Raw genomic sequence first — 27,003 nt, 5'->3', positions numbered from 1 at the left:
GCCATAATAAACGTGTGATCAATTTTCTTTATTCTGCCATGAATGTATACATAGATATGTGTTCTAACTGCACGCCTTGCTAAATAATGACTTCACACACAAAAATTCAGGGCATACTGTCTGCTCTAAACAGACATTTTGTGACTTTAGATTTATCAAATATATCACACCATAAACCAATCAATATCAACAGTAGTAAAGAAAAAAATGAGGACACAATGTGTAAAATTTTGTTTTTGTTTACTGAGGGTAGAAATCACACCATAATGGGATTGTGTATCTTTCTCTAGGCATTAGTAAGTGTTAAATTGATTTATTATTTTCTTTACTACAGTTAATATTGATTGGTTTATACATTTGTTTTATAAGTGAATTAGGATGATGAGAATGATTGTGACATGTTGTTTAAAAAAGTCATATGCCAGTTATATTTAAATACTAATGTGAAACGTTCTAGTCTGTTAGATGATGATACCAGCCCTGCTATGTCAAAAAAAAAAAAAAAAAAAAAAAGAACAGCCAAAAAAAACCAGCCTATATAGCTTCCCTTGCGGTACAAAGAAGAAAAGAGACTGCGTTCTGAAAGAAGAAATAAAACATTCTATTTTAAGACCTTATCCCAAACCTCAAATTGCAATGGGAACACTTGACCCAACTATTTTAGAAGGAAAATTATATCAGTATATGATGTCTGATGCCCAATTAGGATACTTACTAGATATCAGATATCTATCTGTATTTACCTAATTTTATAGGTGAACAGTCAGAAACCATTTATAAATAAAAATAGATGAGATTACTGAATCTGGATCAATTCAACACAATAGGATGTGTGCATTAGTAACCACTGGCATATTAGAGTCATTGGTCTTAAAGTATTCAACTCATGTTTTTTTGTTTGTTTGTTTGGTTTTTTGTTTTTGTTTTTTTTTTAGATTTTTATTGGGGAAGGGGAACAGGACTTTATTGGGGAACAGTGTGTACTTCCAGGACTTTTTTCCAAGTCAAGTTGTTGTCCTTTCAATCTTAGTTGTGGAGGGTGCCGTTCAGCTTCAAGTTGTTGTCCTTTCAAGTCTTAGTTGTGGAGGGCGTGCAGCTCAGTTCCAGGTACAGTTGCCGTTGCTAGTTGCAGGGGGCACAGCCCACCATGCCTTGTGGGAGTCGAACCAGCAACCTTGTGGTTGAGAGGATGCGCTCCAACCAACTGAGCCATCTGAGAACTCAGCAGCAGCTCAGCTCAAGGTGCCGTGTTCAATTTTAGTTGCAGGGGGCGCTGCCCACCATCCCTTGCAGGAGTCAAGGAATTGAACTGGCAACCTTGTGGTTGAGAGCCCATGCTCCAACCAACAACTGAGCCATCCGGGAGGCAGCTCAGCTCAAGGTGCCGTGTTCAATCTTAGTTTCAGGGGACAGAGCCCACCATCCCTTGTGGGATTCGAGGAATTGAACTGGCAGCCTTGTGGCTGAGAGCCCACTGGCCCATGTGGGAATTGAACCAGCAGCCTTCGACCTTAGGAGCATGGAGCTCTAACCACCTGAGCCACGGGGCCGGCCCTCAACTCATGTTTTAAATTATATTATTCCTTACTTGAATCCCATAATTTTCATATTGATTAGTATGATTTTGGTTGGAAGATGTATTTTTCACAGAAGAAAAAGTCCTATTTACTCATGCAATATCAATTTAAATATGGCATTTCAAGAAGCAGTAATCACAAAAGATTCCAAGGATCTTGCCATTCTGTCTGAGTTGAAACATCTGGTGCTCTTCGTATGTGACACCCAATCTTCTCATCATCACCATTTGGGAAGTGCATCTGGGAACAACTATATAAAACTACTTTATAGCCATTGCTTACATATATCATACCTATATAGGTAAATTAATCAATTTAATATGATATACATAGTTTAAATTATTTTGTTTTCTAGGTCTGACATTATGACAGGGAGTCTATTGATCTACTTCAGTTGCTAGAAAAGAGAACTTTTATTTTATTTTTTACTATTTGCTTCTAAAAATGTGAGAATACCTAGAAGTCAAACCAATAACTAATCTAAACAATACAACAATGAACTTCATCTTTCAATATTACTGTGAAGAAGACAGTTGTGGATTTAAAAAGACGTCCACTTATACTATGCAGACAAATAATATCAAATTTATAAATATGAATTAAATAAATAAAGCTATGATGTATAGTACAGATGGCAGACTGAATTGTATTTCATTGCAATCATACGATGAAAAAAGAATTGAATCTCCAATGCCATCAGTTAACATTTTAATAGACATAAAGAACAGTCAATAATAACAAAATTATAGGAAAAAATGCAGATATGTCACCTTTCTTTAATGATTGGACTATTTTGGAGACTAATATTTCCTGTTCTCTTTCTTGTGATATGAGGGAGCTGAGATATAAAATCAGGAGATCTTTTAAAGTACGTGAACCAGTTTGAAGGCCTGGCGCTTTATCGCTTTGATGTCTTAACATCCCTCTAGAATTAATGGGATTTATTCAAATATCATTTAATTGAACAGAGAGAACAAAATCATTCTAGAAGTAGAAGATTTGCATTCACCCATGCCTAATCTGCCTGGTTTTTAAAATCCAAAGACAGATCTTTTATTTATTTATTTTTTAATTGAATGCTCAGTTTGTATATGATTAACGTATTTTTTCTTCTTTTCTTGTTTATTCTTGTTTTTCTTTAAGTGATAGTTACAGATAAGCCTATTCCAAATATTTCTATCCCTAACTCTATAAAAGTGCAATTTAAAATTACTAAAATCATTTAGGAATAAAATGCTTTAAATCTTAAAACAACATCAAAACAGAAAATAAAATATTTTGATCCATTTGAAATGTTTGTTTATCTCAAGGTAGATTTGTAGTATATAGAGAATTTTTTTTAAAATGTTTTATTGGGGAGGGGGACAGGACTTTATTGGGGAACAGTGTGTACTTCCAAGACTTTTTTTCCAAGTCAATTTGTTGTCTTTTCAATCTTAGTTGTGGAGGGCGCAGCTCAGCTCCAAGTCCAGTTGCCATTGCTAGTTGCAGGGGGCATAGCCCACCATCCCTTCCCGGACTCCAGGAATTGAACTGGCAACCTTGTGGTTGAGAGCCCACTGGCCCATGTGGGAATCGAACTAGCAGCCTTCGGAGTCAGGAGCATGTAGCTCTAACTGCCTGAGCCATCGGGCCGGCCCTATAGAGAATTTTTTACAGGGAGTATAGGGGGAACAAGTGATATACCATGGTATACCAAAAAAAGATTGTTTTTAAGAAATGGTGAAAAGCATATCCTACAGTTTCTGTTGATAATTTAATGGGCAATATATTTGGAGAATAGGAGAAAGTCTCTCATTTAAAAGACAAGATAATCACAGAAAACAACCATTAATTTTTACCTTTCTAATGAACAAAAAGTTAAGTTAAAGTGACTTTAAACAAACTTAAGCAATATGCCCTAAAACAAGATTTCCAACACATGCAGCTCCATTTTAAAACAGGATAATTCCACATTAAACCAAAGCTCATGTAATTTTCTTGTGCTGATCTGTAGCCACTTTATTTTCCCTGGGTGAGAAAAGAGATGAGAAAACACTAGTCTTAAAACCATTTATATATTTTTCCTTCCAAATATAGGAGAAATTGGTAGACAGAATATATGTCTTCCTATTTAGTATGACTTGATAAATCTAAAGCCACACCATGTCTGTTTAGAGCAGACAGTACGCTCTAAATTTTTGTGCGTGAAGTCATTCCTTCTGGATAAAAATAATCTGTTAACATAAAAATGTTGTACCAGTCCCTTATCAACTCCCAGCACATTGGCTGTGTTAATTCCCTGAGAGAGGTCAGGGTGCTGAGGGCCAGGACACAGCATCAGTGTGTTTTGACAGGGAAATTACAAAAAGTGAATGGCCTCTGACTTAGAAAGTGCAAAACGAAATACAGCATCTCCATAATGAATTCTGAATATCCAGCGAGCAATAATACTCTAAAGCAAACCTGGAGATCACAGAAAGGGACATGATAGGAATACACCAAAGGGTGTGAGGGCATTGGAAATAACTATATTACATTTTGCACTTTAATCTTGGGTTTGACAAATATAAAACATAGGGTGCTTTGATACAAGCTCCAGAAACGTACTTTTGCTTACTTTATTGAAAGAAAAAAAAAAGTATTTCTTGTAAGGATATGCAGTAGCTCACAGAAATAAAGTAGTCGTCAATTTGGCCTCAAGGAGAGCAGAAATATAGTAATCTTAAGGAACTGAGATAGTAGGGCCCAGTGAAAAATGAAAATGCAAGTCTCCTTGTTCAAAAATTATTGATAATTTCAAGATGGTGATAAAAGAATATTAAACCAATTGTAAGAGCAGACCCTATGTGACTGCACAGGATACAAGCCCATGCATTTGGCCCTGGATTGCAGGAATGAATGGATAGGCCCTTCAAAGCTCTACTCAGCTATATAATTTTCTGTCCCTGTGCTGTGTTGTTCAAGATTCATATTTCTGGGAACAAGAGTTTGTAGGCCAAGTCCAAGTCACATGATAACAGGGAAGACACAGATGGGGGACCTTGTTTAGCAATCCCAACAAGACTGCATGCAATCATGGAAGAGAAGGGGGACTTTTTCAAAGGAAAATAAAAGCATTATTAGTAAAGAAAGGGGGAAATTTCTTCATTTGCAGGAAAAAACAACATATCTTTACATAAGAAGAAAAAATAAGAATCCATTCTGACACTACCATTACCAGCTTCTAAAAATTGCCTTAGCTGTGAATAGTTTACTTATAACAGTGCTCCAGGAATACTTCCCATGGGTCATAGACACTCGGCTTTAAGTATCCCCAAAATGCTAACTTCACTGATTCTATGTGACTTTTTTGAAACAAATTGTTTTCAGTTAGATCTCTCAATATAAATCATTGTAATATAATTTCCTACCTTTCTATGAAACTATTGAAGAATAAAATTAAAAAAAAAAAGTTTTAGATGGAAAAAAAACCAAAAAGATCATATAAATTACTCTGAGGTAAGATTAGCTTATATTTTCCAGTCAGTATGTATTTATGACTTAGAGTCTGGCTTAGTGAGCTCATTGAATTTTTGCGAAGCAATTGTCTCCAAGGGAACAGAAGGGTTAGGACACAGACTCTGGAGCCAGAATCTTTAGATTTAAAACCCAATTTTGCCATTTGCATCTCGTTCTGTCACTGTGCCTTAGATTCCTCCTCTGTAAATTATTAACATCAGAACTGACTGTTAAAATATATTAAAAGATGACATAATTTAGGATAAAATTAAGACTGATAAAAATGATTCTTTTCAGGCATCAAAAATTAGATATTAAACAACCTAATAAAAGTCTTTTTGGAAACACTTGTTTTAGGAATGAAACCTGATTTCTTGCTGAGGAATTTTTTTTTTTTTTTTTTTTCCTGTTATCCTTCCTAAGTGGGTAGTTTTCTCTGGAGAGGAAGGAACAAAATGGAGGTTTTCTTTTATCAGCTCTTCTTTGGTTGTATAAAGAAAAAGGCTGGGTATTTTCTTTTTCATTCTCATATTTGCTTCAAAGACAATTGAACATTGATACTGATCTGTGTTTCTGCTGCTTCTGTAAGAGAGAAACCATCCTATGCCACCAGCAAGCACTGTTATCTGGTTTTAAATGTCAAGTACACTTCAGCATAGAGAGAAAGAAACTGAGATAACATTAAAAGAGGAATATATTGGAGCCAAAGATAGAGTCTAACAATCTAACTGTCTATGTCATCAAGACTAGAGTTAGAAAAAGATTCATCAACACAAAAGCATTTTGTAGCTTCTAACTTATCTAACCTTGTGATTTATAGCCACATATCACGTTTATATGTATGATTGTAGTATTTATCTATGTTGGTGCTATACTGATGAATAATGGAATGGTAATTCAGCTACCTTAAAGTGAATCATTTAAATCAGTTCAGGCATGACACTTTGTCTTCCTGCTACTCCTTTCAGTCTAGCCTCAGATTCTTTTACTGCCCTCAAGGACTTTTTGGTTGTTCCTTGCAACAGATATTTATACTTGGATGGTTCTGTGATGTATAATTAAGCATAGACCATGTTACAGGACTTTCATTTACACAAATTATTTGGCCTGTTATTTATATGAAGTCCAGTTGTTCTCTTTTTTCAGGGAGAAAAAAAGGTAGACATGCTTTATCTTTCTTGTCCATTTGTGGTTAAGTTTATTATTATTTACAAATGTTCGAATAAGTTTGGAAACACAGGGTTAAATAAAGTTAGCAGGATTCTTTATCAAGATTATTCAGTTATTATTATACTAATACTATACCACAAGTTTGTAGAGATTTAAACACTTTTTTAAACATATTTGATCATTTATGTTCTGTGAAAAATAAAAAACGATTACATGTTTAGCTCCCTCCCCCCATTCCCACCTGTGTTTTACATCACATGGGAGCAAGCTATTGTAGGATTGGATTTGCAGGTGACCTATATTCTATTTACCAGGCACTGCAGCTGCAATTTGAACTAGCCCTCCCTTCTCTGGACTACGGCCTTTTAATCCAAACTGAAAGATATTTCTAAGTTTGATTAACTGAATAATAGTACAGTATATTAGTAATATCATAATTGACTATTAAGATATCTTAAAAGGTAATATAATTTAAGATACAATTGACTGTTAGAGAAATCAGTACTTATTGATTATTAATTCATTAATCTCCAGGCACTTTCTAATTTTTCTTGACCTTACTTTAGGCACAAAGTTGTAACTCATCCATTACTCATGAGTCCAAAAAAGCCACTCAATTTTTAGGGTGTTGGGACAGCTTATTGGCTAGAACCTAATCATGTACTTTTCATTTAGTAGGAAAGAGTTTCAAAATAAGTGGGAAACTAAACATTGTTTTCTATATTATTAAACAAGTGGTTTTCCTCACTCAAACAATTGTGCCTCCGTTACGACTCTATTTTCTAATATAATTACCCCAAGAACAAGAATCTCATTTCTCAGGACATAGATTTAAACCTAGAAGCCATGACAATCTCCACTACACGTTCTCTTTATGCAACTGATAGATATCTATAGTCATATCCTAGCCTAGTTTCCTGTGTTATTTTTTTTATGTTATATATTATTATATCATCATCATCATCATCATTTCTGTCATTGTTATTGTTTTCATTCTACCTGGTGTTAATATTTCTTTGTCTACCTCCAGTGTAGTGAATGGTCCATCATATTTTTACTACCTTGAATAGTTTTGCCTTGGTAAGGCTCCAAAGATAAATCTGAGAAGTGCTCCATGGGAAATTGTGATATGTAAACCTGTTATGTACTATTAAGAAGGTGGAATTATTAGCATACATGTTTAGTGTATGTGAAATTGCCATACATTAATCCATTCTTTCAACAAATACCTTTTAATCATACAGATACTTACTGAGAGTCTGCTGGGTGCCAGGCCTTTGGAAAGACAAACATCACCAAAAGAGGGTCTCTGCTTTTTTAGGTGTGATTGGGCCAAAGAGAATAAATGAGCACATCAGGGAGGACTTCCTAGGATGAGCATGGGGCTATTAATCCAGGCTTAAAGGATAAATGTGAATCAGCCACACTTTATCAAAACTCATATACGATCGGGAAAATTATGGCCATTGAGCATGATAAAATATATCTAATCTGTTCTATTATTGCAGTACATATTTTTTTAAATTTTTTATCTTGCTAAGGCTAACAAGACAGGACTTGACACAATGGGCTAGAGATAGAGTTCTGGAATTTATATATTTAAAAGTAAGCTGAAGGATTTTTTTGTGTGTATAAGTGGGTCTGCCAAGATATTTGGAAATACTTGATATTGTGTAATCTGGAAACTCTTATTTTTTAGTTGAAATTGAATATAGACTATTACCTCAAGAATGGAATCTGGGAAATTTGGTTGATAAGATTGATATAGATTTTATTAATCTTTCTCAAACTGATGAAGTTCTGTGTCTCTACAGATTTACTCAGAGTCATAATCTCTAACTCTCTCAGCTATGAAAAATATTGGTATTTTTATAGTTTCTTTGCCACTATGTTTTATGCCAATAATTTTAGATATTGCCTTTATGCCGAGTTACAGAGCAAAAATTGATTTTCTGTTTGGAAACAGTACTTCCTACATTATACTTTCATAGCTAACACTTATCACACTTAGATTGCCAGATCCTGAATATTTTAAAAAGATGAAGAGCTTAGATCTATCACTTAAAATTGTATCGTTGTCTGTGGTTTGTATAACATATAATGAATAACAAATTTTTGTGTGTATATTTCACTCAAAATACTTCATATTAATTACAATATATAAAGTTAAAAAGTGTATTCCTAATAGGTAATTATAAAATATACATCATAAGTAACTATAAAAATGCCTAGTGTCTAAAATATATTTATAGATTACTGTCACCACCAACTAAGACATTAACTGGAACAAAATAATATAGTAAAACTCCTTCCTATTTTTAGATGGTTTTCATCTTTATAAATGCATTTGAAAGTAAATTTAGTAGCAATTCACTAAGGAGAAATTGAACTTCTAACAAATTTTTAAAAGCTCTTCACTATTAATAAATATCACAGTGAGATAATTATTCCTCAGAGATCAAATTTTGTTTGACTTTAACTTGCTTTACTTGAATAGTTTAAAATTTCCCAAATAAAATGACTTCCATAGGGCAGTGATTGAGAAGGTAGGAAATTTTTCCTGATCCCCACAGAGAGGAAACATTTCCTTGAAGACCCCCACAAGACGTGCTGTCATTTCGTGAAACCCTAGAAGTGCCAGCATTTGAAAAAAATTAGGGAGTTTTTTGCTTTTGTTTTTGTGCTTATTTTTGTTTTAAAGAGGAAGGAGGTGTGGATGAAGGGTGGACAGGCAACCAACAGTTGTCTGCCATAATGTATGTATTTTTTCCTCTCAGAAATTATATTAATTGATTCTGTAGTTTTTCTCTAATGAGAACAACCATGTATTTATTCATTATGTCCACTTTTTTTCTTTTAGGACTTTGAATATATTTATAATAGCTGCTTAAAATCCTTATCTTCTAATTCCATTATATGGGTCACTTCATAGTGTCTATGAATTCTTTGTTTTGTTTTGTTTTTCTGTTTGTTTACATGTTTATTCATTTGAATACTTACCAGACATTGTGAATATCACATTTTTGAGTCTGTATTTTATATTATCTTCCTTTAGAGAAAAAGGAGTGTGTTGTTGTAGCAGGCAGTCAATTTACAAGTTGATCAGATTGATTTTTTGAAGCTTTTTAAAAATTTGGAACTCTTATGTCTCTCAACAGGGTGAGACTTCTTTGTCACTGGCAGACACTCTCCTATATCTGCATAGGCATAAAAATTGCAGCTTCTGTTTTTATAGACTGCATCCAGTTTAACACCCTGAAACCACCACGGTGGCAGCTCGTATAATTATTGTGGTTTTAATTTTGTGCTTTTGGCACCTGGACATTTTTCTCTTTTCCTTCTGTACTTTAATGTGTTTAAAAATAAATGTTATTATAATTTATCTAGTATTTCTCTGTATTTGGAACAAGAGATGGATTGTAGTTCAGCTCAGTCCAGTGTATTCCCAGAGGTCTCCACCAATTAATTTCTTAATTATGTCTGTGAGAAGTGCTACAAAGGGAAGTTTAGCACAGCAAAGAAAACTGTGTATATGTTTGAAGGGCAGGGTATGAGAGGCAAAAGAGGTTTCCCTAAAGAAATGGTGTACTGCATGCAAAGTGAGATCTAAAGGTGAGTAAGCAAGTCTTTTTCATGCAGATAGAACAACATATGCAAAGTTCCCGAGGCAGGATAGAACTTGGAATGGGGGCCAGGGGCCTGAATGAAGGCCAGTAGAATTGGAACTAAAAAAAACAATAATAATAAATAAGGTACAATGAGACAGACAGTGGCTAGATTATGGAGGACCTTCTTGGGTGTGTTAAGATATTTGGGTTTTATTTTACCTGTCTCCATATCTTCCCTTTCCTTTACCCATCACTTCTGGTAGTATGAAATCCTTTCACCTGTAAATTCACATGGAAATGTAAAGTGTTAACAAGTTCTTAGCACCACTGTACTACTTTGGAGGAATGGATGATGGTTTCATCCCTTCTAGAAATATAGCTAAATATCAAATTATAAAACAATTTGAGATACAAATTTTGTTTCCTAAAATGACTCTTTTAGATAAACAACATATTATGGAAGAAAATATGAAAAAAATAGGTAGCTTATTCATAAATAAGAGCCTTTTTGTACTTAATTGTTTTAACAGTTTTTATTAGGTTATGAGATGACAGTTTATTAATACAGACTTATATCTTTATACCTGTCTTAGAATTATTCAAGCTAAAATTTAATTGACCATAAATAATCTAGACCTTTTTGAAATGAGGTTTAAATATCAATAAGTTTTCCAACGTAAGGTTTTTAGAAACTATTATTTTCTGCAACTCTACTTAATGAAGTTTTGTAAGGCAACTGTATGCATATGCTTATTTATTAAGCTGGGCATATCGAAATTACCTTTACTTTCCACTCCTTGGAAAATTGGTTCAGAAACCATAGCCACATCATAAAGTGTAAATCTTTCAGATCCTTTATGACCATAGACATTTACTACAATGAAAGGTGTCAGTGCACTAAATAAGGAATAGCGTCTATGACAGGTAAGAGACTCGCTTCTTTGCAGCTAACATGATCATGTATTTTGACCATTATATTAGAATTGTTCAAGTGCTTTGAAGAGTACATGTAGGTGAGAAGAAAATTTCTCACTATCAAAATGGTAGTGCTAGTTATAACTAAATGAGAAAAAAATTATGAAAATGCTATTTTATTTTCTCTCTCTTGTAAGGAAAAATAATCACTGTATAGTTTATGTCTATATATATAGATATAGACATACATATATACATACATATATATACATACATATATAAATTTAATGGGAATATATATATATACATACATACATACATATATATACATGCATATATACATATATATACATATATATATATATATTCCCATTAAACTTGTCGTCATACTGAAAATACAGTTGCAGCAGAACTTTGAACTAGATCAGTACAAAATTCCTTTCGCACAATGGATAGTGACAAAAGTACAGCACCAGTTTACCTAGTAGTTTAATTACATGTTTTAAGTACCTGTTGAAATGTAAGTGTCTCAAGTTGAAACTTTCAAGAATACATTTACTGCAATATTTATGTGTTTTGCTTTTAATCATATGCACAACCTTCAGTATTTTGGTGCTTATGGACTGAGAAAAACCCATAAGTCTCAATTCGACTTTATATCTAAATGATACTAAATTTTAAAATTATGTAGACTTGACCAGCATCACAGGCAACAAGGCAAGTGTAAATTTTACTGAACAATTTTACTGAAGATTCATGAAGTTGAATCAGAGAGGGTGTACTGTATATAAATGAGCTCAGTGGAGATTACATTGTCTTTATTTTTTGTATGTATTAGTTATAGTGATTAATGAAACACTGTATCAGTCCTTAGCATCTTACCTTTTTTTTTCTTGCCACCCTAAGGGACTATCTTTTTGAATATAGAGAATATTTGTCCAGTTTCCTGAAATTATAATAATTCAGAGATTTGGCAGACAGAGAACCGTATCTCCCAAATGCAGGAATTGTATTATATGATGAGTCTTGCTAAGGCAAGAACGAGAAGTACTTGAACCTAACTCTACCCTCCTAGCTAGTGGAAACTATGGCTCCATATTAGAAAATTTTCTTATTTTCTTGTCAACTACAGTGATAGATTTTTGGGGGTGAATTTGCCCAGAGATATGTGGGTAGTTTGGGCCCAATAAACATTTATTGTTAAAAACATCGATATTCAAACTATTTAACACTTATAAACCCCAGGCATTAATCAACAGAAATATAGTGACCATACACAGAGAGCAGGATGGCTGTTCTGGCTTGTGCAACTGAGTAGCAGTCCTGTTTAACAGTCCATTTTACTGCATCAACCTAATTAATCAAAAATAGTTTTGATTACTATACTCTGGGAGTCGACTCTTTCTTGTAGAAGTAAAATGTTCGAGATAAATAAATTTGTTTTTAATATGAAAGAATATTAGTTGTTATTTTTTGATATTGACTACTAAGAAATTAATAACCTGGTAAGCCTCTGGAGGGCAGTAACCCAATTCTATTAATCTCTGCGACTTCAACGACTGTCGCTGTGCTGGACACGATGTAGATTCTTTCCCTAACTATGAAAATATGCCATCATTCTGTTTTGTTGGAATTAAGAATAGATCCAAACTTTTGAAGTATAAAAGAAATGGATCATTTTGTCTTCTGAATGCATTTTTGTATGTAGCCCATTCTTAACTATTTGAAAATGGCAGAGATCCTTAGATTTGTAAATGTTAAATGAAAATTCTCAGAACCTCAATAAATTCCTGAAATTAGTCATAGAACTTCACACTAGTATGGTTTCTGAAAGCTTTGTCATTCTTCACTGATGTTTAGATTCATGAGTAGACAAGTTGGTTCAAAGAACCAGCAGTCTAACTAAAAAGGATTACAAAATGTTAACTTAATTATATTATTGTGAAAGTGGTGGGAAATTTTGAATTACGTGTGGCAGCCCCATAATACATAAAAGTACACCTTACAGAAAAACTTCTGTGTACAAATGAGACTTGTATGCATAGATATTACAGAACATATATATATATATATATATATATATATATATATATAATGGATATAATATATATATTTGTTTATATATATATAATTCCCTTATTACTGTATTTGTTTATTCAACTTCAATATACAGTTATTTACTGATTCAGTTTAATGTGCACCAGACACCAGGCTAGTTAAAACTTAAAACTGATAAATCTTCAAAATTCTATTTATAACTAAGATACTACTACACATGCTGTGCTTTATAATTTTTATGTTCTAGTTTCATCGTTTTGGTCTTAGAGAAAATAGGATAGAAGACACTGAAAGAAAACAGAAATCTTTAAGAATTATTTTATAAGCAACAGCAGTCAGACAAGAAAAATAAATAAAAGATATCCAATTGGAAAGAAAGAAGTAAAACTGTCATCATTTGCATATGATACTACATATACAGAGAGAACTGTAAGGAATCTACCAAAAAAGCTGTTAGAACTAATAAATTAATTCAGTAAAATAGCAGGATACAAAATTAATATTCTGAAATCAGTTGCATTTTTATATACTAATAACAACTATTGAAAAGATAAATTAAGAAAGCAATTCCATTTACAATTGCATAAAAATAAATAAACAAATAAAATACCTAGGAATAAATTCAGCCAAGGGAGTAAAAGACCTGTACTTGGGAAATTATAAGACATTGAAGAAGATACAAATAAATGAAAGCATATACCGAGCTCATGGATAGGAAGAATTAACATCATTAAAATGTCTATACTACAAAAAAGGAATCTATAGAATCAATGTGATCACTATCAAAATACCAGTGACATTTTTCACAGAACTATAACAAATAATCCTAAAATGTATATGGAGCCACAAAAGACCCAGAATAGCTAAAGCAATCTTCAGCAAGAAGAACAAAGTTGGAGATATCGTGCTACCACCTATCAAAGTACACCACAAGGCTGTAGTAATTAAAAAAAAAGTATAGTACTGGCTTAAAAACAGACACATAGATCAATGGAACAAAATACAGAGCCCAGAAATAAACCCATGCAAATCTGATCAGTTATTCTATGACAATGGAGGCAAGAAAATACAATGGGCTAAAGACAGTCTCTTCAATGAATGGTGTTGGGAAAACTGGACAGATACATGCAAAAATATGAAACTAGACTACTTCCTTAAACAATATACCAGAATAAATTCAAAATGGATTAAAAACATAAATGTAAGACTTGAAACCATAACGCTCCTAGAAGAAAACATTGGCAGTAAACTCTTTAATATTGCTCTTAGTGATATATATATATTTATTTTTTTGAATATGTCTCCTTTGAATATTTCGCAAGGGAAGCAAAAGAAAAAAAAAAGTTGTACTACATCAAACTAAAAAAATTTGCACAACAAAGGAAACCATCAGCAAAATGAAAAGACAAACTACTGAAAGGGAGAAGATATTCACCCACAATATACCCGATAAGGGGTTAATATCCAAAATATATAAATAACTCATACAACTCAACACCAAAAAGACAAACAATCCAATTTAAAAAATGGACAGGTGACCTGAATAGACATTTTTCTAAGGAGGACATACACATGGCCAATAGATGAAAAGATGCTCAACGTCACTAATCATCAGATAAATGCAAATGAAAACCACAATGAGATATCACCTCATACCTGTCAGAATGGCTATCATCAATAAATCAACAAACAAGTGTTGGCAAAGATATGGAGAAAAGGGAACCCTCATGCACTGCTGGTGGGATTGCAAATTGATGCAACCACTATGGAACACAGTGTAGAGATTCCTTAAAAAATTAAAAATAGAATTACCATATGACCCAGCAATCTCATTTTTGGGTATTTATCTGAAGAAATCCAAAACACCAATTTGAAAAGATATATGCAGCCCTATGTTTTTTGCAGCATTATTTACAATAACCACAATATGGAAGCAACCTAAGTGTCATTGAAAGATGACTGGATAAAGAAGAGGTGGTACATATATATACAATGGAGTATTACTCAGACATAAAACAGAACGAAATTTTACTATTTACAACAGCATGGATGGACATAGAGGGTATTGTGCTGAGTGGAGTAGGTCAGATAAAGAAAGACAAATACCATATGATTTCACTTAATTGTGAAATCTAAAACAACACAAACAAACAAAACAGAAAGAAACTCATAGATACAGAGAATAAACTGATGATTGCCACATGGGAGGGAGGTTGGGGGGCTGGATGAAAAAGATGAAGTAATTAAGAAGTACAAATTGACAGTTACAAAATAGTCACAGGGATATAAAGTACAGCTTAGGGAATATAGTAAATAATATTGAAATTACTGTACATGGTGTCAAATGGTACTAGACCTATCAGCGTGATCACTTCATAAGTTATATAAATGTCTAATCACTATGCTGTACACCTGAAACTAATATAATATTGAGTGTCAACTATAATTGAAAAATTTTAAAACAATACAAAGAAGAAAATAGAATGCTTGTATAGTTCACTACAAGTTGGATATAATTAAAATTAATCAGTCATATCATATAAAATATATTTTAAAAGTGAAAATACATAAATGATTCTTTTTTTTTTTTTCTTTTTTTTTAAATTAAATTTATTGGGGTGACAATTGTTAGTAAAATTACATAGATTTCAGGTGTACAATTCTGTATTACATCATCTATAAATCCCATTGTATGTTCATCACCCAGAGTCAGTTCTTCCATCACCATACTATAAATGATTCTTACTTGCTTAGAATCATTTATGATTTTCATGTGAAAGTCATTTTTCACATGAAATAATGAATCATGTAGTGATTTATAGCTCGACTGTACTGTCTGCATTCAAATGTAAGCTCTGTCCCCTGTTTGCTTTGTGATCATTAGCATGTTACTTAACCTCTTTGAGACTTAAATCCATAAATTGTGAAATGGAGATTATGACAGTATCTACCTCAAAGAGTTGTTGCATTAAGTCTTAACATGTAAAGTCCTTATAGCACTATATATTATATATGTGTGTGTGTGTGTGTGTGTGTGTGTATAATACATGGTCTCAGATAGTGCTATACACACACACACACACACACACACACACACACATTATGTGGTTATTAGAAAAAGAAAAATCTTACCTTGTAAAAGTGCTTGGGTTCATCCATCCCAGGTCTACTTCTTATTATCTTTTAACTCTGAGAAAAGTTACTTATGTAGACCTGTTTCCTCATATATAAAGTGAAGATACACATTACATCTACCTCTTGAACTTGTTCAAGTTTTGAATGAATTAACACACATGAAATTGTTAGGTTAGCACAGTACTTGGTGCATATCAGCCCTCAAAAATTTCTAGCTATGACTTGTTTTTGTCATTTCATTATAGATATAAAATGGGAATAGGAAATACTATCGTATCACTAAAAAGAGCAATTACGATCAATAAATATACCTGTGAAGACAAGTAAACATTTGAGTGTGATCCAAAAATGTGTTTTCTTTACTAATTAGCCAATACTTTTAAATTAAATTATACTATTTGAAAATAATCAACTTTGAATAAAATTAACTGAGAATATATTTTCGTATTTACATCTTTTTCTGACTCGTTGGCAGGTTCGTAGGCAAGTTTTGATGTTTTTTTCTCAATATAGGTAGCTAAGCAACCTTGTTATATAATTCAGGAAGTGACAAACATAAACACTATTGAAAGTGAGCCCAAGTCCTAAACTGTTGTTTTTTCCCCCATAAATATTCTGATCTGTGTTATAATATTAATTGACATTATTGTATAGGACCCTTGGTTTTAAGGAATGGAAACAAATTTAGACAAACTCATTTCGAAAAACTATTTTCAGTCTCCTCTTTTCATACAATTTTTATATTTGCCTCATGTACAGGTTTGAAAAACTATCAATCTTGATATCTTTTCTTTTACATATATTTTCAATATAAGCCATGTTAAATGATTTTCAAAATGAATTTTTTTCAAATAGTTAATTATCAAATAGAACAAAATAAATATGCATGCATGTTTTTCCACACATTACTTTGCTAAAAAATTTAGTGAGTGTTTGATAAGCATGCTAACTACATATAGAGTTATACATCTTTTATGTATATCACTATTTTCACATAAAAGCCTATGCATACTAGATTTTCTTAATCCCTCAAATGATCATTGATTACTTTAGTAATTTAAAATCGTAGTTACCAAAACTATTTTGTCCTAATTTTTGGTTTCTAAATCTTTTATTTACATTTAATTTTTAAGCATATTTTCAGAAAACCATCATAAGAGATTTCTTTTTTAGTGATTTCTGTTGACTTTCAACATTTTTAAAAGAGTTAAATAAGTATACGAGTAAACACACTGTTATCATGTATAAATGGAATTGTAGTTGGGGGAAAAATCATTTTCTATAACAGTGGTTGTCATTAAATCTTACCACTGTTAACTTTAACAATAAGACAGCCAGTTATTTTACCAGCAGAAGAATGGACTTATTCAGGAAAACAGATAGTTGTAATTTGGGACAAGCATGTGTAGCAAAGACTATAAGGAAGTCCAGCAAACAAAGGACAGGAACATTACTTTTTAGAGAAAAAGGAGGAAGTTGGGAGCTGGTGCTTCAAATGAAAGTCCATTGGAGGAAAGTGAGAGTTCAGGGTAGTGATGGCTTCCAATTGGCTGAATCGTGAGGGTCCAATTGGCTGAGCTTATTGCTGGGCAAGGAGAAATCTTCCTTCTTCCTGCTGAAGTAGTAGAGTCACTTCTTGTTGGGATGCAAGGTACCTCTCTTCCTGCTGGGGTCGGTAATTGACACTTCTTCCTGTTGAGCTGTGTAATTGACCTCCAGTGGTAGTGCATGAGAGCTCCTTTTTCTGGTCTACCTGACTTCATTTTAAATGAGGTTTTCTTTATTCAGTTTTACACCACTAAGGATATAATTGACCCATTTCATAATTTTGACAAAAATTCTCAGAATTCTCAAAGACTAATATGAGGAAATGTGAGGGTCACAGAAAATATTTTGTAGTTCACTACTGACAGTGCTCCGACAATTTGAAAATACTGCTCTGAATAAACTATATTGTAATTTTTGTTCATTATTTTTCTTACTAGGAATCTTTCCCTGAAATTAACAAAAGACATCGATCAGGAAGCCAGGTGTTCCCATATCAGCCGAATGCCCAGCAGTTCATCTGCAGATTGGCCTCTGCAAGGTGTGGAAGAAAATGCAGGCATGGATTCTCTGCCATTCAGATTGATGTTACAAGACTGCACAGCCGTTAAGACACTGTTATTAAAGATGAAGAGAGTTCTGCAAGAGGTAATGGTTTACTCTAAGATTATTCTTTCAGTGTTGGTAGATGGTGAAGTCTGTAGACCTTGTCAGTCCCTGCTTCTGTCACTAATTAACTGCATGACACTTGGCAAGGGCCAGGTATCCTCTTGGAGCATAGCTTTTCTCATGTTAAATGAAGGATTTGGAGTTTGGGTTTATAAGGTATTCTTCAGCTCTAAAATTCTAATATTTTGTGAAGGAAATGAAAAAGAATAATTGATATCAAGCCTAGGAAAAATCAGGTAAAGGCATCAGCTGTTATGTTTATATGTTATTATAAAACTATTGAGAGACAAATTAACTTCACTTTAAAGATACTGAGACTTTATTTATATGATATAATAAAAGTAGTTTAGTCATTTTTTCCCAATAAAAATCAATCGGGTAAAATTTAATCTGAATGTTTGACTGATTTTTCCTATTCAATACAATTGCCCTCCCACAGCCTATAGTCATTTAGGTGATGAGCTAGTCAGGAAAATACATAATGGATTAATTCACCTTTATGCTCAGAATTCAGCTCTTGTTTAGATTTTAGTATGTTATGGTTTTATTTTTATAATTATAACAGTTATTTCTTTGGAGGAGTTCTTTACAAAGTGTACACATTACAATTTAGGAAAAGTCTGAGATTTTTGAATCCAAATTCAGTGGCTTTTTATTATGTCGCGTTATCATGATTTGATTTATCTTTATTGTTAGGAGATATTAATAAATAGCATGAGAACAGAAAAATATAACTTTCAAGAATGAATAGTATTATGATTAACCTTAAAATGATGATCACTGATGTTTGCATTTCTCACACTTTAATAATAATAATAATAATAATAATGCTAGCAGCTACCACCAAAGGCCATGATGAAATTAGGAAGAGAGAAGGATAGTTAAGAGAAAGGATGGCCATAGATTATTGAGGGTATCCAAATAGTGTTCTTGTCAGCCGTTAAAGCAAAAACTGGAAGAGATCTCTGCATCTCATACCAAATTATATTGCTGGGTTGGCCTTTGTGTCTAGAACATACGAGGTCTGACAATTAAGTTTGCGAACTTGTTGCAATGATGTTGGTAAACTTTTTTGATATCAGAGAGATTATTCATTATGAATTTGTATCAACTAGACACACAGTTAATCAAGTTTACTATTTGGAAGTGCTGAAAGGGCTGCATGAAAAAGTTAGATAACCTGAACTTTTCACCGACAAATCATGGCTCTTGTATCACAACAATGCACCTGCTCACACGGCACTGTCTGTGAGGGAGTTTATAGCTAGTCAACAAATAACTTTATTGGAACACCCTCCCTACTGACCTGATCTGGCCCCCAATGACTTCTTTCTGTACCTGAAGATAAAGGAAATATTGAAAGGAAGACATTTTGATGACCTTCAGCACATCAAGGGTAATATGCCAATAGCTCTGATGGCCATTCCAGAAAAAGAATTCCAAAATTGCTTTAAATGGTGAACTAGGCACTGGCATTGATGCATATCTTCCCAAGGGGAATGCTTCAAAGGTCACTGTAGTGATATTCAGCAATGAGGTATGTAGTACTTTTTCTAGGATGTGTTCACGAACTTAATCATCCCACCTCCATATACAATGGTGTGTAGGGGTAGTGTGTTTATACTTGGTCAATGTTAGAATTTTAGGAATTTTGTGAGCTAGCAGTTAAGATCAGGCCTAAAAAATTGAATTACATACATTTATAATAAAACAAATTATATTTTTAAAAGCATAATCAGTACTCAAAACTCATTATTTCCTATTTATTTTACTATATTTTACTATTAACTGTACTAATGAGCTTATTTATACCTATTGGATATATATGTAGAAATCCTACACAATAGTTTCTGTGCATATTTCCCAACTATAGATTCATTTATGTCATTTTGGTAACTTGAAATCAGCGACATGGGAGTATTATGCCACAGAAATTGGCAAACACAGTAAATTAGGGCTTTTAATTTTTGGTGAGTCTTTGGTAATCAACACACAAGAATCTGTGTGACTATATTGTTTCTACATTGACAGCATAAGCATTTTCCTGCACTTGTGGAATCTCTCTGACCTTTGGCTTAACATGCAGTCGGAACCTCTTTGAACAAGGCAAACTTAATAACAGCTGTTATATTAAAAGATATTAATCTCAAAGTCGGTAACATTCAACTATTCAGCTTTCTGCCTCTCTCTTTGGTCTGGATTTTAATTAAAAAAAAAATCAATGCAAATAAAGGGAAGTAGAACTGACAGGAAGAGTCAAGAGGCTTTCTTAGGGTACTTAATTTTTTAATTTAAAGATATTCAGTGATATTCACTATAGAGTCACATTCAGAATATATTGAGATTGTTTTTATATTTCCATCTGTTTCTTCATTAAAAGATATTTGAAGAAACTGAAGATAATCAATTTTTAAAGATGATGTACAATGAGCAATAATTACATCTGTTTGTTAAGTCCGTTCAGAGAGCAGGGGATCTTATTCTTTATGGTCAACAAGAAAAGCAATATCAGTATATGGTTAACATAGACAACTGTCCTATAAATAAGATGTTCATTATAGATGCCTTTAAAGAAAATGATTTTTTGAATTGTTCTCTAAAGCAGGCATTTTCAAATGGCAGTTCACATTTCTTTACTATATTTGAGTTTAATACCAACTATTCATTTTAGATTAACAACACCTTTTTAATGTAGAACAATAGTGTTTATCCTATTTTAAAAACTTATTTTTATGATGTATAGTAGTCTCACTTTTGTACACAGATTATTTTTACTGCAGAATATCCCAATTATCTGATTTTGAAAATAAAACAGTAATTAACTAGCTTAATATATCATACTAGAACATGCTTTTATTTGACATTTTTCCTATAGTGCTCAGTTGATATATTAGATTTTAATTTTGAGCTGGGTCAAGTGTGGATAATCTAAATGGAATCTCACACTATTAATTTTGTCCCTCTTCTCTGAAAATCAGTTGTTCTTATTCAAATGCACAAGTATATTTCCAACAACCCCAATCATCAACTCCTTTATTAAAAAAAGAACAACAACAACAAAAAGACAGGAACTAACTTCAGGCCCTTAGAAATTGTATCACTTTATTGTTTAATAATAATGATAAAGAAGTACCTATACCAAAGGAGGAGAACTATGTAAATTTTTCTTCCCCGTTTGTTAATATTTTTTCACATAATTCCATTATCTGTAAAATAAGAAGATATTTAATATGTAGAGATAGTTTCCATTACGATGTTTCATTTTAGTTTGCTCTGCTCTCTTTTTGTCACTCTCTTATTATAAAATTTGTTTGTACTGTATGGTAACTGACCAAGAAGGCTACTGGGAAGAGATTTCAGGTGTGATGAGTAGTGTAGTTTTTGGTGAGATAAGAGCTAATAAGAATATTTATCCAAGGTTACCTATAATCCTCCCTCCCCCAGTGCCCATGCCTTTTTCATTTCTGTTTAACAAGTAAGTGCTGAGAATGTACCTTGCAAATTTCCTGAATCATGAGCTATTTAAAAAGTTATATAAACGTTAAACGTTGAACAAATAAAAAACATATTGGTATAACGAGATGAATCTATTCTGAGAATATAGCAGGATTATTGAGAATCTGAGATTTTTGGGGGGAGAAGTTGTTTGTTTGTTTGTTTGAGAGTTCATATAATTTACAAGCCCATTGTCAAAGGAAGAAAGGTCTAAACCTGTGGAAAATTTTTATAAGAGTTTATTTGTGCCAAATTATTGATGTGCCAGGAAGCAAGATCTCAAATGCTCTGCAGAATGACAGTTTTGTGATTTCTTTCACACATTTGGAATTAAGAAGGGGATGTAAGGAAGATTACATAAAGATGGGGGAAAGCAGTGTACAGGATAGTTAACAATAATCTTTTCTCCCTTGAGGATGGTTATGCCTTCAAGGGGTCTGAAATGAGGATCACTTCTAGCATTTCAAACGTGTGTTAACCTAGATGCACAGAAATGATAGACAAACCTTGCTTTAAAATATTTTAGTAAAGAAGTCATATGCCTGGCGCATGTCTACCCCCCATCACCTGCCCATTTAGGAATTTATTATCAGATCACCTTGTGAATTTACTTTCTGTTAGATTTATTATACAGCCCCTTTTTCATTCACACAATATAGTTGATATAAATATTTGCCTTTACCATTGATTAAAGAGCTCTTACCTATTTTTCTTTTTCTTTTCTCAACAACCTAATTAGAGATGATTTTATTATTATCTCTAAAAAATAATAATGGAGTATTTTCAGGGATCATTTTCAATGTGAGCTTTTTTATTTGTTATTTTTACATATAATTCCAAATATATGAAAGAACTTGGAGTGTTTGGAACTTTACCATCCATCATTGCTTGGTGGAAATTACTTAAAATACTTTTTTAAAGCATACTTCAGTGAAATGATTCCAAAAGTTATGACAATGATCTTATAACTGACATTTTTCTATCAGAACACTTCAAAAGCAAGTGAAAAGCCTATATAGATTAGGAACTCCAGAAAAGAATAATTACAAAAGGGGAAAGCAACAGTGGAGAGTTATAAAGTAAGGAAATTCACCAAGAACAAGCAAAATACCTATGTAAAAGTAGATAGCAATCTAATAATTAGAATACTCTTTAAAATTAACTTTTGAAAATAAGAAAATTAAAAGTTTCTGCTGTCTGCTTTATGATTTTTTCTTTGTTTTTGCTTGCACAAAGTAAGTTTAAAATACAAACTGGAAAAAGATGTACCATGAAAACTGCAAATGCAAGAAAACTAAAGTGGCTATGCTTATCAGATAGCTATAAAGATAAGACATACTGCCAGAACCAAAGAGTTTCATTTCATCATGATGTAAGGGTCAGATTATCAGGAAGACAAAACAAACATACATGCAGATGCCCTGCCTATGTTATAGAATCTGTAAACACATGATGCAAAATCTGACAGACTGAATAAAATAAATTCACAATCATAGCTAAAGATTTTTACTCTCTTCTCTCAATAATTGATAAAACTACTAAACAAAACCAGAAAAGTTTCAAAAATGGGAACACCATTATCAACTTCCTTAATCTGTATCGACTGGACAAAATAATTGTCCAGATAGTCCACCAAAAGTGCAGTTTATACAGGAAAAGAAAAAGAAAGGAGACCACCACAGCAGTGTGTGAATGCACACTTCTGGCTGAAGCTCCAACCGGCTGCCCACATGCAAAAAGAAGAGAGGAGCCTTCCCAAGATGGCTTCTCTATATGTATATGAATCCCTCCCCCTGGAAGTTACCACAAAGTTTAACAGGAAGTCAAGATTAGACAGTTAACAAGGAGCCCAGCTCCACCCACAAGTCTCCCAGGTCTATGGTTAATCATCTTAAGCTGCCAGCTCAGTTTTATCACCTGACATGCATAGAATTCTATAGTTAACAACAGAATTTTACCTTCATTTCAAATTCATGTGGAAGGATCATTACCGAGAGAGTATATGCTGTGTCATAAAATAATCTCAATAAATTTTAAAGGTAGACATCTGCGGAATACATTTTTTTGAGAACAAAGCAATTAAATTAGGAATCAATGATGATAAAATAACTAGAAAAAACATTATATATTTGGAAATTAAGAAACAAACTTCTATATATTCCATGGGTCAGTTTAGAAACCTCTATGGAAATTTTAAAATGTGTTAAATGAAAGGGTTAAAATAATAGTACAATAAATAAAAATTCGTAGGATATAGCTGAAACATGCTTTGGGGGAGCTCTATAGCTTTGAAAGTTTAAACTTGAACGAAGTCCTGTGATTAATTTTTAAAAAGACTGTAGGAGACAAAGATTACAGAAAAAAGAAGAAACTCAAATTATTAATATCAGCAGTGAATCAAGGGAGGAATATTCGCTACAAATCTTAAACACATCAACAAGATAATAAGGGGATATTACAAAAAACAATATGGAAATAAATATGACAATACTGATGAATAGCAAAGCTTAAATACCTTGAAAAATACAACTTTTCAAAGTGACAAGAAAAAAGTAAAAATCGGAATTCAATTTTTATTAAATACATAGATTTTATTATTAAATGGGAAAAAAAATGCATCTCTGCAAAGAAAAATCTAAACCCAGGAAGTTTCACTGGTAAATTTTATCAAATATATAAGAAATACTTAAGACTAATATTATGCAAAACAATTCAAGAGACAGAAGAACAAGGTATGCTTCTCAGCTTATTCAGTGTGGACAGTATAAGCCTGTTACAAAAATCTGGCAAAATCTTTCAAGCAAAACGACATTATAGAAAAAAAAAAATTCTTATAAATATATAGATAATAAAAATAAAATAAAAACAATCTTATAAATATACAGATTTTGCCTTTTAAAAAGGCAAAAGCCTTTTAAAATTAAATAAATTTCAGCAATATATAAATATTGTGGAAGTACAAGTTTTGTTTAGCATTCAGAATCCAATCAATGCAGTTCACCATATCAATAAACTAAAATAAAATAAAAATGTGTATGATCATGGTAATAGTTGAAGAAAACACATTTGACAAAAAATTAATATCAGTTTATGGTTAAAACAAAAAAAAAAAATCTAAACACACTAGTAGTAGAAGGAGACTTTTATTTCTACAGCTAATGTTTATACTTAATGGCACAACACTGAAGCTTCTCCCTAATATTATTAGCAAGGCAAGGATGTCCACTCTCATCACTTTTAATGAACATTGGCTGGAGGTCCTAGCTAGAAATAAGGCAAGAAAAAGCATAAAGATTGAAAAACAAAAACAAAAAATACCCCATAAATATTGGAAGAAAAGGTAAAACTACCTCTATCAGCTGGTGACATACTAATTTATGTAGATACCCCTAAGGAATCCACAAAAATGTTAATAACAAACCTAGGAGGAATAATAATGGAATTTAGCAAGTATGAGGGATAAAAGGATACAAGGTTATAATAAAACTATGTATTACCCCATAGCACATTTTCTAGTGGCCTAAAACACCACACATTTGTTATCTCATAGTTTCTGTGGTCAGGAATTTGAGAGCAGCTTATATGTGGTTCCACCCTCTCCTGAGGTTGTACTCAAGATATCAGTCATGGCTGCATTATATGAAAGGTTGACTGGACTTGATAATTCACTTCACAGGTCATTCATATTTTGTGGCAGGAGGATTCTGTTCTTTACAGCTGGTGAGCAGAGCCTGTTAACTACCATGCGGGCCTCTTCAGTGGAGAACATAGCCGCTAGCTTCTTCCATAGCATGCAATCCAAGAGAGAGCGAGAGAGAGCAGGACAAAATGCATGATGTCCTTTATGAGCTAGTCTCAGAAGTAATATATCATCACTTTTGTGAAAGTTGTCACCACAACAACCTGAATTCAGTGTGGGAATACATTATACAAAGATCTCGTTACCAGGCAGTGGGGAACTTTGTAGCACTTCCTGCGGGCTGGCTCCCACATTCCACCCTCTGGCCTCCAGTGATACATCCCTGACAGTGCAAAGCACACTTAACCCTCCTAAGGCCGCTCGAAGTACGGTTCCATTACAGCATCAGCTAGGACAGAATTCCATCACATAAAGCATGTGCAGGCTTAAATACAGTGACTCAAGTCATTCTCCATTTGAAGACTAGTGAACTGATGCATAGGTTAGCAGTTTTTTGCTTAGGACCTAAAGCCTGAGAATAATTCTCCATGGCTTTTAGTTCCTCCCTCTGTACTTTTGTTCTGCCCTCCTACTGGTAGTCATTCTTTCTTTTCTTATAAATTAGCACGTTTGCTGCTGAATAGTCATTGCATCCTTATTTGTGCTTTTAGACATTGGGATGCAAAGAACTGGTTTCAATTTGTACTATCTCTTTATCTGTAAGTCTAGACTATCAAGTGTTTTTGTAAATGTCTCTTGTAAACCTTTTTAGGGATTCACTTCATTAGACAAAGCCACACCCGTAAATCTCTTCACAGTAAGACCTTCTTTAATTTGAAATTGTTGATGAAGAACCCTTTAAACTTTTACAATTTAAGTTGTTTGGCTACGAGGATTTGTGAGCCATACCCTAAAACCTTCGACTAAAGGTACTGAACTAGGTACTTACTATGCAGCATTACTTTTCATCTTTCAGGATAGCTCTACATATACTAAATATATTTCTAAGGTCATAAAAAAAAATGTTTACTTCTAGATTGGCGTAGTTGTTGCATAGGTTTACATTTTAATAAATCTCACCAAATTACACAGTATGATAACACATAGACTGTCATCACATAACTGACAGCATCACTGTCAATAATGTCATTTTATGGAATTTCTGTTTCTTCCCTTGGGAGACTGGTACATGAACTATGACCATTTATCATGCAGGGCACTACTGTGAATTCTTACAAATTTTTTTCTCATTTTTAGAATAACATAAGTTTTAAAAAAATTAACACTGTAACAATCTTCATACACAGCAATGGATCCCATTATGTACTCCCTGAAGAGACACGTGGTCTTAGATTCATTGAGAATGGATAGGTTTCTGAGTAAGAATATTCTGCCTACATGAGGCCTGGCTTTTTGTGAGGCAATAAAATTTGATCTGGAAAACAGATATGAAGGGAAGGAACGTGTAATTCCATGACTCTTTTGCTATGTAAGCAACCTTAACTTTGAACAGTCTTCTGGGAGATATTAAAAAAGTGAGAGAGCAGTTCCTCCTTAAAGCCCAGCCCCACTCCATTCACAAACAGAGTCCCACTGGAGGAAGTATAACAGGGAGGTAAAAATCACAGGTATTTGGAATCATCAATATCTGGGTGTGATTCTTATTTCTGCC

At 33.0% G+C, this 27,003-nt stretch overlaps 1 protein-coding gene across 4 annotated transcripts in view; it reads left to right on the top strand.

Moving 5' to 3' along the window:
- Positions 1-27,003, top strand: part of CCSER1 (coiled-coil serine rich protein 1) — a 1,114,085-nt gene that overhangs the window by 380,160 nt on the left and 706,922 nt on the right. For all 4 annotated transcript variants that reach the window (XM_074323491.1, XM_074323495.1, XM_074323500.1 and 1 more), the window contains exon 6: positions 17,929-18,136. In XM_074323491.1, coding sequence (XP_074179592.1) covers positions 17,929-18,136 — 208 coding nt within the window. The remainder of the gene's footprint in view (positions 1-17,928; positions 18,137-27,003) is intronic.

This window comes from Rhinolophus sinicus, linkage group LG02, assembly GCF_036562045.2.
Source record: "Rhinolophus sinicus isolate RSC01 linkage group LG02, ASM3656204v1, whole genome shotgun sequence".
NCBI classification, from domain to species: domain Eukaryota; kingdom Metazoa; phylum Chordata; class Mammalia; order Chiroptera; family Rhinolophidae; genus Rhinolophus; species Rhinolophus sinicus.
Note: the sequence above shows the minus strand (reverse complement) of the source record. Positions and strands in the feature narration are given on the sequence as shown.